At 40.0% G+C, this 17,462-nt stretch overlaps 1 protein-coding gene across 2 annotated transcripts in view; it reads left to right on the top strand.

Moving 5' to 3' along the window:
- The window catches only part of Gabrg3 (gamma-aminobutyric acid type A receptor subunit gamma 3), a 623,439-nt gene that overhangs the window by 604,207 nt on the left and 1,770 nt on the right, over positions 1–17,462 (top strand). For both annotated transcript variants that reach the window (XM_017589765.3, NM_024370.3), the window contains 3 exons: positions 552–704; positions 13,100–13,296; positions 13,598–13,657. In XM_017589765.3, coding sequence (XP_017445254.1) covers positions 552–704; positions 13,100–13,296; positions 13,598–13,657 — 410 coding nt within the window. The remainder of the gene's footprint in view (positions 1–551; positions 705–13,099; positions 13,297–13,597; positions 13,658–17,462) is intronic.

Here is a 17,462-nt window from a genome sequence, read left to right as displayed (position 1 = left end):
CTGGATATAAAGTAAATAAAGAACTTAAGTTATATAAAAATAAAAGAGGATATTGAAGACATGGATGGGAATGGACACTTTACAGAGATCTACATCTACCTACTTGCAGTGACACACTGGTGCAGAACCAGCAATACCACATACCACTGTATAAGAATAATAGAATTATTGAAAATGAAAAGAAAAAGTGTAATTTCTGCCGTTATTGAAGAAAAAAGCTTTAGAATCTCCCTAGATCTATTTCAAAGCTAAACTTTGTGAATCTTGATATAACTTATGCAACATACAGATGGTCTCTGGCAAAAATTCCTTATCAAATTCCCTTCCATTGAGTGATGTGATGTCTGACGCTCTTACTCATTAGCATGCTTTAGTTTGACCTCAGGCGTGATACAGTTCAGCAGCAGCATTTGGTGATTCTTCCAGTTGAAGATGTTATACCTGTTGTTTTTACTCGTCATTGAGTTTGAAAATTAAATTATAAATATATTTCCAATACTATTTTAATCCAGAATATAGTCGTGATTTGAGGAATATTTATTTTATTATAGGTGATTATGTTGTCATGACTATCTACTTTGAACTGAGTCGAAGAATGGGATACTTCACTATCCAGACGTATATCCCCTGCATACTGACTGTGGTTCTGTCCTGGGTATCATTTTGGATCAAAAAAGATGCGACACCAGCAAGAACAACATTAGGTAAGTTGCAAAAACATTTTCATCCACCATTTTATTATAACTTTAAAACAGAAACATTCACAAAATGCCTTCAGTTGAAGAGAACTCAAATAGAAGTGGTTTAAGAGGCATATGAAGTAGGCTAATTTTTTTTTAATATCAAAGTTAGATTTTTCTTTCTCTCTCTTTTGTGAAGTAAGTTCTGTAGAAGTATGTATCAGAAGCATAGGCAATTTTATGCAAATGAGGTTTCAAATATCTAACGTTTATAAAATTCACTTCTTAGACTATAAATTACTCAAATCCTCATTACTGCTTCACTATCAGAGAATGAGTTGTTTCATAGAATGGGCTCCATTCTATAACTTGTTTGTTATAACAACAAAGATGTGGTGCGTTAGCTAAAGAGCCAAGGACCACAGTGGATGCAACAGAATCTCCCAGCCCAACCAAGTTAACTTTGTTTTAGGTTTATGTCTTGGGGGATTATGGGTTGCTATGTAACTCTTGTAATCATCACAGTTTGCTTAGTCATAAGAACTCTTGGCTGCAGTGATGATGGCACTGTATGGCACTGTATGATAGCATCGTCGGCATCCTCTAACGGTATATTGCTTTCAGTAGTCATACAGTAACATCAGTGAATTGTCGATTTACTTTGGCCACAGCCAATTTGAAGTCGTAATGTACATGCTGCCAACTGTCCCTCCTTCATGTCTCTGAAGCAGATGCCCAAGCTCACTTTCGCACTGGCCTTGGTGTTGCCATAAGCCTATATCATGCCTCAGACACACTTTATTAATTTTTCTATGAAGGTTTTGAAAATTTAGATCATAAGAGCAAGAGTTTCACACCATGACCAAGGAGTTCTCTGGCTAAGAGTGTACCTAAATCCAACACAAACACCTACCATTCTTATTCACAAAATATCCTAGTTTAAAGTGGCAGGATACATTAAATCTTCATTACATCTTCTTAGGACATTAAATGTTTTGTTGAAAATCTGCTACAAATTCTGTCATGGTCTCATATATGACTTGAAAACATGAAAAATACTAATTTCAAAGATCTTGCTAGAGGAGGATTCTGATGTCATACTCTATTTGGTTTATTCATTCTCTAGAATATATACTTTCCTCATTATATTAATCTATATATGGCATGTATAAAAAAATCTTAAATAGATTCCTAATAGTTTTTGAAGTGAATGTTTAACTTGCTATTGCCCAAATTCAGGACTGAAATTTTATAGATAGATGATAGATAGATAGATAGATAGATAGATAGATAGATAGATAGATATAATTATAGATAGATAGATAGATAGATAGATAGATAGATAGATAGATAGATATAATTGTAACTTTTAAACATGAAAACCTGCCCACATTTCCTCCATATAATTTTGAAGGACCAAGAGGTATTTTTTGTTTATGGTAAATAACAACTAGCATTTACATATAAATATTTCTGAGGCAACCACAAAGATTACCATCATTTAAATGGTAAACATTACAAAATTTATACTAGTAATGGCAGGTTAATGACTAAAAGCTAAATAACATTTTTGTGAGTATATTAAATAAATAATGTAAAATATCAAAATCCCAGAGAAGACAACACCATTTTCTGGTAAAGCACAGATTGCCAGAGTTCACCTAAGCAGGTCAGCTCTGATAAGACACTGGTTTGACCAATATTCTGCCTTCTTTCCTCAGCAATTTGTGGCCAGGCTTGCCTCCTTTCACCGAAGAGAAGTCTTGTTTTGGCAAGTTCCGAAAAGCACCTACATTTTTGAAATAATACATTTTGTTTGAATTATCTATGCACGTGTTTCTGTCTGAGTGTAGATATGTACAGGTGCACAAAGAGGCTAAAAGAGGACTAAGAGCCCCTTGTCCTACAACAGAATGACCCTACATCATAAAGGAAAAGCATGACTTCTAATGTGTGGCTCATTTCTTCTGTACAAGAGTGAAGACCAGGGCATTGTCAGCCTTTAAATGTTGAACGTAGAACCCTGTCCTTTTAAACCCGTAAAAAACATACTTGCAAAACCTTGCTCTAATAAAAATACTTTGAACAAAACAAAAGCCGAAAAATGTATTCCAGAACATCGGAACCTACAAGGAAAAAGTACTCAGATTAATTAGATTAATGAAAACAGATACAAAATCAGCTCTTTAAGAAAAAATAGAAATCAGTAGAAATAGTAAAATTCTGATATAATTAATACTAAAAACTGACTCCTTGGCTAAGCCTAGAAGAATAGACCTGTAATTCTCACAGTAGCATGAGAATCATAAGGTCAAAGCTAATCTGGGTTACATATGAGTTCTGGATAAATCTAAGAACTGGAAGAGCTTGAAGGGGCTCGAGACCCCAAAAGTACAACAATGCCAAGCAACCAGAGCTTCCAGGGACTAAGCCACTACCTAAAGACTATACATGGACTGACCCTGGACTCTGACCTCATAGGTAGCAATGAATATCCTAGTAAGAGCACCAGTGGAAGGGGAAGCCCTGGGTCCTGCTAAGACTGAACCCCCAGTGAACTAGTCTATGGGGGGAGGGCGGCAATGGGGGGAGGGTCGGGAGGGGAACACCCATAAGAAAGGGGAGGGGGGAGGGGGATGTTTGCCCGGAAACCGGGAAAGGGAATAACACTCGAAATGTATATAAAAAATACTCAAGTTAATAAATAAAAAAAAAAAGAAATTTAGAAAGTAGATAGAGCTCCCATTCTGATCCATAAGCATAAGGCAGAGACAGCTAACTGGGAAGGCTTTTCAAACTCCAAAGTCTGCCTCTAGTAACGTGTATTCCAACAAGGCCGCACCTGCTAACTCTTCCCAAGTAGATCCACCAACTACGAGTGACGTATTCAAACGCATGAGTTACGGGATCATTCAAATCATCACAAGTAGTGTGCACAAATAAAAACATAAAACACAGCGAAGGTGTAGAGCTCAAACATGCATCTACATACATGCATACATGTGTGTGTATGTATACATATACATACACACACACATCTATACATTGTGTGCATCATATATACAGATAATAGTGCTGTTGATGTGTGATGGTTTAATTCTGAAAGGTTCAGTGTATGTTGTGATTTCGGAGGTCTCTGTTCCTTCTGTCATGGAACCTTTAGGAGGAGAGGTCTGATTGCAAGAAGTAAATTACCAAGCATGAACCCTGAAAGCTATTCCCAATTCTAGTGCCAGCCTTGTTCTCTGCTTCATTGTTCAGTCTCCATGTAAGGAATCTACCCCATGATTTTTGCTGTGGCTCCATCGTGAAAGATCACTCCTTGGGTCTTTGAACACTAGTTTCCAGATGGCAGAGCTATTTGGGGAAGTTTGAAAACTTCCCTCAGAGAAACCTAGATATGGCAAATGTTTGACAGGCAAGCCTAGCTCATCCTACCTTCTTCTCTGAGCTCCCTGCTTACTCATCTTCTAAGGTATGAGCAGACCATGTAGCAAGTTCCTATCTCCTGAACCGAACCCTGGTTGCCATACTATGTCTGTAATGATGTATTAATAATACTCTTTATACCATGGAGCAAAATAGATCTTTCTTCCCTTAATTCACATGTGCCAGGCTTTTAGTCAGTAAAAAGAAACTAATGAGTTATGTCCTTACTTGATGATAAAGAACCCTCAGCTAATAAACCTGTCATAGACACTCCGCACAGAAAAAAAATAGTTTTACACAGAGCACACTTAGTAAACCTAAAGCTGTGCAATTTCTAGAAGAAAATCTAATATTGGATGACATAAAAAATTCTCAAACACAAATGCTTTTAATGAAGAAAACAGGAATATTTGTGACATAAAATATACTTGAATACGTATGTAATATTCATTTTGAACATTATACACCAACATGAAGATTTACTAATTATATTTAAAAATGATATCTTCTCCATCTAGTGTTGGTAAAACTATACAGGGCTACAAGAAATGTTGACTGTACAAATGAGTCTTTGTATCAAAGGTTTCTAGCAAAATATATTATGATTATGACAACTTTAATTACTGTAGATTATCATTTTTAATCACAGATGCTAAATCCCCAAATAGCCAAAAATACCGTCGACAGCCATGAATGATACCAGAAAGCATGCCTGTTTGGGGTGGCACAGATTTTCTGAGCAGGCTTCTGCTATGTCAGCAAGAGTTTACCTTGATGATCACACTTGACGTAAATGAAAAGAGGAACACAGCTCAGCAAGACAGCATCAGGACAGTGGAAAACCAATAAAACAGGAAATGTGTACTAAAAGACACAACTCACAAGGCACGCTAGGGGAAAAGATGTGTGGTCTCTGGTGTAAATCAAGAGCAATTTGAGCCACACGGGGAAAAAATAAGGCTGAAAAAATATGAGCCCACTGAACACAGTGCTTGTGAACTGCCAAGGAATAAAATCTAATATTTCTGTTATAGATGTCCCAGAAGAAGCCATTAAGGCTGACAATATACATTTTCAAGGCATAAAAATGATGGCTAAATATTTCTCCAACTTTTCAAAGGCAGACAAATGCACATATGCATGAAGCTAAGTAAATTCCGAACAGGATATAAATCCAAAGAATTTCAAGCTCAGACAATTTACAATCAAACTCAAATATAGAGAAAGCCTTGAAAGTGATAGAGAAAAACGACATGATCCTGCCTGCTAGGCATCACAGGCTGAATGACAGTGGCTTCATGCTGAAGCCTTGGAAGCCAGAAGGAAATAGACTCTTGGCCTGAGTTCTGCAGGCGTTAGGAATCTAATGTAGCCTGACAATCCTTAGTTGTGTAAAGAAAATGCTCAGTAAAACTATATTATAACCATAGAAAAGTAAAGAGCAAAAATGTATCTAAATTTATTGAAAGGGGATAAATTCTGCGTACTCACTGGTTAGGGGGCCTATTGATATGCTATACAGAGTGCTGTATGCTCAAAAGCGTCATAGAGACGTCAGGTGTCAGAACATGGCCTTAAAGATGTGAAAAAATGCAAGGAGTTTTACAAGTGGTCAACTCATGAAACAGCAGGAAGGAAAATAAGACACAAGGAAAAACTGAACAAATGAAACACAAAATAAAACGTGATGATGTGTTCTAAATATTAATAACCATGTGATGTGAAATGCCAGATTATCCCATCTACCCCGGATAAATTAGAGTAGAAAAATGTAAAAATTGGTCCATGACTATTTTAAGAGAAGGCATCTCAGAAAGGGTGATGCTGGGGCTGGATAAGGAAGGCAGGAGTTTACACAGTGGGCAGGAAGAAAGCATCAAGCAGAAGACAAGCATGGACAGCATAGGACATGCAGAAAGGCAATAGGCTGTAACTTCTGCTAAAAACATTTCAAGCTGGAACCCTGGTGCACTGAAGCTCCCGGAAGGGGCGGCACAGGTCTTCCTGGTTGCTGCCGCTGCAGAGAGCCCCTGGGCAGCACCCCACGAGTGAACCTGAGCCTCGGGACCACAGGTAAGACCAAATTTTCTGCTGCAAGAAAGCTGCCTGGTGAGCTTGGGACACACGGAAGCAGAATTTCTCTAGGACCGGGCACGTTCTGTGTTTACCGGAAGTCCCACACCCGCGGATCCCGGCCCGCAGCAGCTCTCTGCTCCCAGTCCCGGTGAGAGAGAGACCCAACCGCCTGGTCAGGTGGGCACTCCTGAAGCTGCAGAGCAGAAGAGACCACCAACACTGCTCACCCCTGCCCACATCCCTGGCCCAAGAGGAAACTGTATAAGGCCTCTGGGCTCCCGTGGGGGAGGGCCCAGGAGCGGCAGGACCCCTGCCAGAGACACCGCCGGACCCTGAAGGAAACAGACCGGATAAACAGTTCTCTGCACCCAAATCCCGTGGGAGGGAGAGCTAAACCCTCAGAGAGGCAGACAAGCCTGGGAAACCAGAAGAGACTGCTCCCTGCACACACATCTTGGACGCCAGAGGAAAAAGCCAAAGACCATCTGGAACCCTGGTGCACTGAAGCTCCCGGAAGGGGCGGCACAGGTCTTCCTGGTTGCTGCCGCTGCAGAGAGCCCCTGGGCAGCACCCCATGAGCAAACCTGAGCCTCAGGACCACAGGTAAGACCAAATTTTCTGCTGCAAGAAAGCTGCCTGGTGAACTCAAGACACAGGCCCACAGGAACAGCTGAAGACCTGTAGAGAGGAAAAACTACACGCCCGAAAGCAGAACACTCTGTCCCCATAACTGACTGAAAGAGAGGAAAACAGGTCTACAGCACTCCTGACACACAGGCTTATAGGACAGTCTAGCCACTGTCAGAAATAGCAGAACAAAGTAACACTAGAGATAATCTGATGGCGAGAGGCAAGCGCAGGAACCCAAGCAACAGAAACCAAGACTACATGCCATCATCGGAGCCCAATTCTCCCACCAAAACAAACATGGAATATCCAAACACACCAGAAAAACAAGATCTAGTTTCAAAATCATATTTGATCATGATGCTGGAGGACTTCAAGAAAGACATGAACACACTTAGGGAAGCACAGGAAAACATTAATAAACAAGTAAAAGCCTACAGAGAGGAATCGCAAAAATCCCTGAAAGAATTCCAGGAAAACACAATCAAACAGTTGAAGGAATTAAAAATGGAAATAGAAGCAATCAAGAAAGAACACATGGAAACAACCCTGGATATAGAAAACCAAAAGAAGAGACAAGGAGCTGTAGATACAAGCTTCACCAACAGAATACAAGAGATGGAAGAGAGAATCTCAGGAGCAGAAGATTCCATAGAAATCATTGACTCAACTGTCAAAGATAATGTAAAGCAGAAAAAGCTACTGGTCCAAAACATACAGGAAATCCAGGACTCAATGAGAAGATCAAACCTAAGGATAATAGGTATAGAAGAGAGTGAAGACTCCCAGCTCAAAGGACCAGTAAATATCTTCAACAAAGTCATAGAAGAAAACTTCCCTAACCTAAAAAAAGAGATACCCATAGACATACAAGAAGCCTACAGAACTCCAAATAGATTGGACCAGAAAAGAAACACCTCCCGTCACATAATTGTCAAAACACCAAACGCACAAAATAAAGAAAGAATATTAAAAGCAGTAAGGGAAAAAGGTCAAGTAACATATAAAGGGAGACCTATCAGAATCTCACCAGACTTCTCGCCAGAAACTATGAAGGCCAGAAGATCCTGGACTAATGTTATACAGACCCTAAGAGAACAAAAATGCCAGCCCAGGTTACTGTATCCAGCAAAACTCTCAATTAACATTGATGGAGAAACCAAGATATTCCATGACAAAACCAAATTTACACAATATCTTTCTACAAATCCAGCACTACAAAGGATAATAAATGGTAAAGCCCAACATAAGGAGGCAAGCTATACCCTAGAAGAAGCAAGAAAATAATCGTCTTGGCAACAAAACAAAGAGAATGAAAGCACACAAACATAACCTCACATCCAAATATGAATATAACGGGAAGCAATAATCACTATTCCTTAATATCTCTCAATATCAATGGCCTCAACTCCCCAATAAAAAGACATAGATTAACAAACTGGATACGCTACGAGGACCCTGCATTCTGCTGCCTACAGGAAACACACCTCAGAGACAAAGACAGACACTACCTCAGAGTGAAAGGCTGGAAAACAACTTTCCAAGCAAATGGTCAGAAGAAGCAAGCTGGAGTAGCCATTCTAATATCAAATAAAATCAATTTCCAACTAAAAGTCATCAAAAAAGATAAGGAAGGACACTTCATATTCATCAAAGGAAAAATCAACCAAGATGAACTCTCAATCCTAAATATCTATGCCCCAAATACAAGGGCACCTACATACGTAAAAGAAACCTTACTAAAGCTCAAAACACACATTGCACCTCACACAATAATAGTGGGAGATTTCAACACCCCACTCTCCTCAATGGACAGATCATGGAAACAGAAATTAAACAGTGATGTAGACAGACTAAGAGAAGTCATGAGCCAAATGGACTTAACGGATATTTATAGAACATTCTATCCTAAAGCAAAAGGATATACCTTCTTCTCAGCTCCTCATGGTACTTTCTCCAAAATTGACCATATAATTGGTCAAAAAACGGGCCTCAACAGGTACAGAAAGATAGAAATAATCCCATGCGTGCTATCGGACCACCACGGCCTAAAACTGGTCTTCAAAAACAATAAGGGAAGAATGCCCACATATACTTGGAAATTGAACAATGCTCTACTCAATGATAACCTGGTCAAGGAAGAAATAAAGAAAGAAATTAAAAACTTTTTAGAATTTAATGAAAAGGAAGATACAACATACTCAAACTTATGGGACACAATGAAAGCTGTGCTAAGAGGAAAACTCATAGCGCTGAGTGCCTGCAGAAAGAAACAGGAAAGAGCATATGTCAGCAGCTTGACAGCACACCTAAAAGCTCTAGAACAAAAAGAAGCAAATACACCCAGGAGGAGTAGAAGGCAGGAAATAATCAAACTCAGAGCGGAAATCAACCAAGTAGAAACAAAAAGGACCATAGAAAGAATCAACAGAACCAAAAGTTGGTTCTTTGAGAAAATCAACAAGATAGATAAACCCTTAGCCAGACTAACGAGAGGACACAGAGAGTGTGTTCAAATTAACAAAATCAGAAATGAAAAGGGAGACATAACTACAGATTCGGAGGAAATTCAAAAAATCATCAGATCTTACTATAAAAACCTATATTCAACAAAATTTGAAAATCTTCAGGAAATGGACAATTTCCTAGACAGATACCAGGTATCGAAGTTAAATCAGGAACAGATAAACCAGTTAAACAACCCCATAACTCCTAAGGAAATAGAAGCAGTCATTAAAGGTCTCCCAACCAAAAAGAGCCCAGGTCCAGACGGGTTTAGTGCAGAATTCTATCAAACCTTCATAGAAGACCTCATACCAATATTATCCAAACTATTCCACAAAATTGAAACAGATGGAGCCCTACCGAATTCCTTCTACGAAGCCACAATTACTCTTATACCTAAACCACACAAAGACACAACAAAGAAAGAGAACTTCAGACCAATTTCCCTTATGAATATCGACGCAAAAATACTCAATAAAATTCTGGCAAACCGAATTCAAGAGCACATCAAAACAATCATCCACCATGATCAAGTAGGCTTCATCCCAGGCATGCAGGGATGGTTTAATATACGGAAAACCATCAACGTGATCCATTATATAAACAAACTGAAAGAACAGAACCACATGATCATTTCATTAGATGCTGAGAAAGCATTTGACAAAATTCAACACCCCTTCATGATAAAAGTCCTGGAAAGAATAGGAATTCAAGGCCCATACTTAAACATAGTAAAAGCCATATACAGCAAACCAGTTGCTAACATTAAACTAAATGGAGAGAAACTTGAAGCAATCCCACTAAAATCAGGGACTAGACAAGGCTGCCCACTCTCTCCCTACTTATTCAATATAGTTCTTGAAGTTCTAGCCAGAGCAATCAGACAACAAAAGGAGATCAAAGGGATACAGATCGGAAAAGAAGAGGTCAAAATATCACTATTTGCAGATGACATGATAGTATATTTAAGTGATCCCAAAAGTTCCACCAGAGAACTACTAAAGCTGATAAACAACTTCAGCAAAGTGGCTGGGTATAAAATTAACTCAAATAAATCAGTTGCCTTCCTCTATACAAAAGAGAAACAAGCCGAAAAAGAAATTAGGGAAACGACACCCTTCATAATAGACCCAAATAATATAAAGTACCTCGGTGTGACTTTAACCAAGCAAGTAAAAGATCTGTACAATAAGAACTTCAAGACACTGAGGAAAGAAATTGAAGAAGACCTCAGAAGATGGAAAGATCTCCCATGCTCATGGATTGGCAGGATTAATATAGTAAAAATGGCCATTTTACCAAAAGCAATCTACAGATTCAATGCAATCCCCATCAAAATACCAATCCAATTCTTCAAAGAGTTAGACAGAACAATTTGCAAATTCATCTGGAATAACAAAAAACCCAGGATAGCTAAAGCTATCCTCAACAATAAAAGGACTTCAGGGGGAATCACTATCCCTGAACTCAAGCAGTATTACAGAGCAATAGTGATAAAAACTGCATGGTATTGGTACAGAGACAGACAGATAGACCAATGGAATAGAATTGAAGACCCAGAAATGAACCCACACACCTATGGTCACTTGATTTTTGACAAAGGAGCCAAAACCATCCAATGGAAAAAAGATAGCATTTTCAGCAAATGGTGCTGGTTCAACTGGAGGTCAACATGTAGAAGAATGCAGATCGATCCATGCTTATCACCCTGTACAAAGCTTAAGTCCAAGTGGATCAAGGACCTCCACATCAAACCAGACACACTCAAACTAATAGAAGAAAAACTAGGGAAGCATCTGGAACACATGGGCACTGGAAAAAATTTCCTGAACAAAACACCAATGGCTTATGCTCTAAGATCAAGAATCGACAAATGGGATCTCATAAAACTGCAAAGCTTCTGTAAGGCAAAGGACACTGTGGTTAGGACAAAACGGCAACCAACAGATTGGGAAAAGATCTTTACCAATCCTACAACAGATAGAGGCCTTATATCCAAAATATACAAAGAACTCAAGAAGTTAGACCGCAGGGAAACAAATAACCCTATTAAAAAATGGGGTTCAGAGCTAAACAAATAATTCACAGCTGAGGAATGCCGAATGGCTGAGAAACACCTAAAGAAATGTTCAACATCTTTAGTCATAAGGGAAATGCAAATCAAAACAACCCTGAGATTTCACCTCACACCAGTGCGATTGGCTAAGATCAAAAACTCAGGTGACAGCAGATGCTGGCGAGGATGTGGAGAAAGAGGAACACTCCTCCATTGTTGGTGGGATTGCAGACTGGTAAAACCATTCTGGAAATCAGTCTGGAGGTTCCTCAGAAAATTGGACATTGAACTGCCTGAGGATCCAGCTATACCTCTCTTGGGCATATACCCAAAAGATGCCTCAACATATAAAAGAGACACGTGCTCCACTATGTTCATCGCAGCCTTATTTATAATAGCCAGAAAATGGAAAGAGCCCAGATGCCCTTCAACAGAGGAATGGATACAGAAAATGTGGTACATCTACACAATGGAATATTACTCAGCTATCAAAAACAACGAGTTTATGAAATTCATAGGCAAATGGTTGGAACTGGAAAATATCATCCTGAGTGAGCTAACCCAATCACAGAAAGACATACATGGTATGCACTCATTGATAAGTTGCTATTAGCCCAAATGCTTGGATTACCCTAGATCCCTCGAACAAACGAAACTCAAGACGGATGATCAAAATGTGAATGCTTCACTCCTTCTTTAAATGAGGAAAAAGAATACCCTTGGCAGGGAAGGGAGAGGCAAAGATTAAAACAGAGACTGAAGGAACACCCATTCAGAGCCTGCCCCACATGTGGCCCATACATATACAGCCACCCAATTAGACAAGATGGATGAAGCAAAGAAGTGCAGACCGACAGGAGCCGGATGTAGATCGCTCCTGAGAGACACAGCCAGAATACAGCAAATATAGAGGCGAATGCCAGCAGCAAACCACTGAACTGAGAATAGGTCCCCTATTGAAGGAATCAGAGAAAGAACTGGAAGAGCTTGAAGGGGCTCGAGACCCCAAAAGTACAACAATGCCAAGCAACCAGAGCTTCCAGGGACTAAGCCACTACCTAAAGACTATACATGGACTGACCCTGGACTCTGACCCCATAGGTAGCAATGAATATCCTAGTAAGAGCACCAGTGGAAGGGGAAGCCCTGGGTCCTGCTAAGACTGAACCCCCAGTGAACTAGTCTATGGGGGGAGGGCGGCAATGGGGGGAGGGTTGGGAGGGGAACACCCATAAGGAAGGGGAGGGGGGAGGGGGATGTTTGCTGGAAACCGGGAAAGGGAACAACCCTCGAAATGTATATAAGAAATACTCAAGTTAATAAAAAAAAAAGAAAACCAAAAAAAAACAAACAAAAAAAAAACATTTCAAAGGTGAAATGCCAAGCAATGAATTACTAAAATCTATTTAAACCTATCAATCAGTTATATGTGTTCCTTGACAGAGGATGCCATTATGTTCCCACAACCCATCAGAAGTTTGAAATGCAATTGGGAAATCTGCTCACTATGCCTCACCTCCTGACCTTCAACTCACCTTACACACTGTGGTGTTGGTTGCTCCTCTCCTGAATGAGCTGACTGCAGGCTGCTCTACCACTGCCAAGTGTCTAGGGGCAACTGACATATATCACCTGCCTGAGATGACGTTTCTAAGTTTGCATGACTTTTGGCCTTTCAGTCTGGTGTGCTGACCTCTTAACAAGTTGACAACTGTCTCTTCCACAGGCATCACCACGGTGCTAACCATGACCACACTCAGCACCATTGCCAGGAAGTCCCTGCCTCGGGTGTCCTATGTCACTGCCATGGACCTCTTTGTGACTGTGTGCTTCTTGTTTGTCTTTGCCGCACTGATGGAGTATGCTACTCTCAACTACTATTCGAGCTGTCGAAAGCCAACCATCAGGAAGAAAAAGACATCGGTGAGTGGTGAGGACAGGCAAGGTTTGCTCAGTTGTGGCAGGAGGGTGGTTTGAGGCAAATGTGCTCTCAAATGTTGTAATGTCCTAAGATCTTAGAAGGTGAGATAATTCTGCAGATAGGGCAACAAGATGGGGATTCCTCCTACTTCCCCGGTGTCAGTGGTACTGGTGACAGAGCTAAGAGTGGGCAAGCCTTCCCCAGTGTCAGTGGTACTGGTGACAGAGCTAAGAGTGGGCAAACCTTCAAGACTGCAAAGCTCCATGACCTCTTTTCAATTCTGATTTTCTTTTTTCTCTGCAGTTATTACATCCAGATTCAACAAGATGGATTCCTGATCGAATAAGCCTTCAAGCACCCTCTGTATGTATAGCTTTACAGGTCCCAATATGTCTTAGAACTTTAAACTGGTTTACATTGAAAGATATGTTCTTCATAAATGTGGGCATTGAATTCAAATGAATGCTGCATTTGATCCTTTAAAATGTTTTTGGTTTTTTGGTTTTTGGTTTTTGGTTTTTGGTTTTTGGTTTTTGGTTTTTGGTTTGGTTTGGTTTTGTTTTGTTTTGTTTTGTTTTGTTTTGTTTTGTTTTGTTTTCTAAAACAACCAAATTAGAAGAAGTGCAAAGTGGGAGAAACATCCTAAACTTTCTACCTTGATGCAGCATGCATGCTTCTGGCTAAACTATAGATATCCACGTTCTGCATATTCATGCATACTAAGAAACTAAATGACATTCGCTGAGTTACTTCTCCAGCCCATACGTCTATTAATATTTTAAGTAGTAATCTGCCAGGTCTTTACATTGATTGTTACGGATGTTACATTTTATAGACCAACTGAAATGCTTATAGTTATATAGTGAGTGTATTGGGGACTGTCATAGTTTAGGGTTTTACTGCTGTGAACAGACACCATGACCAAGGCAACTCTTATAAGAACAACATTTAACTGGGATGGCTTACAGGTTCAGAGGTTCTGAACATTATCATCAAGGCAGGAGCATGGCAGTATCCAGGCAGGCATGGTGCTAGAGGAGCTGAGAGTTCAACTTCATTGAAGGCTGCTATGAGAAGAATCACTTCCAGGCATCTAGGGTGAGGGTCTTAAGCCCACACCTACTCCAACAAGGTCACACCTCCTATAGTGCCACTCCCTGGTCCAAGCATATACAAACTATTACAGGGACATTGGCCTGCAGTTTATCGTATGATGTTTATTCTACTTTTCACATCACTGTCATTTTATGCTCCACCAAGCCACCAGCCACAATATGTTCCTCCTTCCCCTATAAATAGCATGACTCCCTCAATTTCTCTTAAGATATTATGTGTCTGAATACCAACTCACTTTATTCTCACAATTAAAATTGAGTATGAAGAAATGAACCTCTATATATGCTAGTAAGAAAGGAAACTGGAATGAAAACTTAGAAAATTTCATTCTAAACCACTGATCTGGCTACCACTTTTATCATGTGCCATTTTAATGTCTAACTATGACTTTTATTCTTGACTTTTATCTACACACTAATTACACTGAATGTTTCATATCACCTATGTATGACAGGTGACTTCTAAGCTCTTAATGAATGATGTGTTATATTTTGTGCATCTCAACCAGTTTTATGAGGAAAAAATATATAATTGTTCCTCTACAAATATGTATCATGTGGCTTTGGCAGCAGAGTAGTGGGCAAGCATCTTGCCAGCCATGACAAACCAGAAAGTGCTTCCAATGAATGTTAGACAAGGCCATAGAGAAGAGTGGCTTGGGATGACAGACCCCAATCTGAGCTAATAGCCCAAAGCCACAAGAGTATTTCTTCACACACAGCCAGAGACCTCAGCGTTGAGGGGAAAATATTGATGGCTTTGGTGTAGAAACTATTCTACCAAAAGAAAAGGCAGGATCCTCTAATTCAAAAAAAAAGGAAATCCCCCCCCAAAAAAAACCCATGGACAAAAAGGAAAGGTTGATGACCTAGTTTAAAGTCAATTCAGAACAAAAGGTGCCACTGCAGGTAAGAAAACACAACTAAGGCTCACACAGACAAAGGGGGAGGGGTGGAGAAAGCATTTAACTGTTAAAATTATCGCCATTTCAATTCTTATTTTTCAACTCTCATTTTTTATTTCATTCCCAGAAAATTTGAAGCCTAAATTATAAGTCTCTAGGGGGATAAGGACAGAGCCTGAAACATATGTGTGGTGGGGCAAAATGCTCACACTGCCCTGTGTGTCAGTTCTGTAACTTAAATGCAAAGCTAATGCTTTTCACAGGCATCTGAAAAGCAGTGTTCCACGGGGAGAGGACATGGGGCTGTGCCATACACATGATGAAAGAAGAGAGAGTCAGAGACTGGCTGGGCCAAGGAAGAAGCATTCATTAACTCTCTTTTAGGCATAGTTTGAAATACTTGAATTAATGGAGCAGGTACATGGAGAAAAGTGCTTACAGGGCACATAATACAGCCATAGAGGGCTTGTCCTATTCTAAATTCTAGTTCAGTCTTGTGAAATGGAACTCATTTCAAATTCCCAAGCTATCAAATCCTGGGGCTCCCCTGACTATTACACAGTTTCTTCTGGGTTTCAGCAGCCTGGTGCTTCATTTCCCTAAGTTATGACAAGAAATTGAGATTTTTCCTGTGCCAAGAATCTTTCCTGCTGCTTTTCCTGCAACCCCTGAAGTCACCATCTCTAGTGATTCTTCTCCATCCTTGGAGACTCTTCTATGCCCAGCCTGGATCAGTGTCTTCCCTCAAGGCCCACTCTCTCCTCTACTCACAGTTCATGGTCCACATTCATACCATTCAAGGGTACTACGTAGTTCATAGGGTTGAAGAACTGAGTGGGTGAATGCCTGGCTTTTAAATGCCAAGGCACACATGAAAGTCTTTAATAGAGTTATCATCTAATAAAGATGGATTTTATCAAATGAAGCTTGTCAGAAAGGCATACATTCCTCGATGCATTGGATAACTGCAGTTTCCATACACAGTTGGGCTTCAGAATCATGAAGCCAGAGCGTAAACATCCTCATCAGAGCTGAACTTACCCAGTCTTCCACCTCTGCTTATGCCTCAGAGCTGTAGGAGCTGCTACACAGTGGTGCTCTGAAAACTTCCAACGAACACCGATGAAAAGCCTTCTGCTTATGCCTGGACTCTTCCCAACATGTATACATGTAAACACATGCTTCCCGTGTTCAAGGCTCCAGAAGGCTTTACAAATTAGCTTTGAATACTCAACTGTTCTCTCACTTTGTCCCCATTTATGATGCTTTACAGACATGAATCTACCTTAATTAAATTCTAAAATTTAGGTAAATGTGACAGTATCCCTGTGAGGAATATTTATTTATATGAAACTCTGGCAAAGTTGAGTGAATTCTATGTGGCATGGCCCAGACTTTAACAAGTCAGAGTGACCTCATTCTTGGCCCTGCACCAACCATGGCCACAGGAATCACCTATCAACCTGTTCAGAAATGTGCTTCTAGAGTTTGGCACAGTGGTACAGGCCTGAGATAGGAAAGCCAGCCTAGGATACATAATAATTTCCAGGACAGGCTAGTCCTTTTTTTAAGTTTATAATATAATTACATTTTTTCTTACCTCTCTCCTTCCTCCTTCCAAGTTTTCCCATACGCCCCTTTTTTGTTTTCAAATCCATGGCCTCTTTTATCATTAGCTGTTATATGTATATATGTAAATGTACAGACATTTGAACTTAACTTGCTAAGTCTGTATAATGCTACTTGTATGCTTGTTTCAGGGCTGACCATTGGTATTGGATAACCAATTGGTGTGCTCTTCCCTTGAGAAAACTATTTCTCCCACTCTCAACATTTCTTAGTGGTTCTTAGGGTTGAGACCTCCTGGGCATTTTACTGTTCATTTTGGCATGTCTGTTGGTGTTGGCGTGTTCAGCCTATGGCAGTCATATTGAGGAGACCTTGAGTGTATAGATTGTGTCATTACTAGGAGACACAATTCAGAGCAAACTCCCTGACTGTCAGGCTCTTACCTTCTTCCTGCCCTTCCTTTCACAATGATCCTTGAGCCTTAGATTTGGAGCTACAGACCCCTTTTAGGCTAAGTGACTGTATTTTGATCAGTTGCAGTATTCTGTACTGATCCATCTGTTACAAGGAGAAGTCTCC

The sequence above is a fragment of the Rattus norvegicus genome, chromosome 1, assembly GCF_036323735.1.
Source record: "Rattus norvegicus strain BN/NHsdMcwi chromosome 1, GRCr8, whole genome shotgun sequence".
Taxonomy (NCBI): domain Eukaryota; kingdom Metazoa; phylum Chordata; class Mammalia; order Rodentia; family Muridae; genus Rattus; species Rattus norvegicus.
The sequence above is the reverse complement of the archived record's forward strand: the minus strand, read 5'-3'. Positions and strand labels throughout refer to the sequence as shown.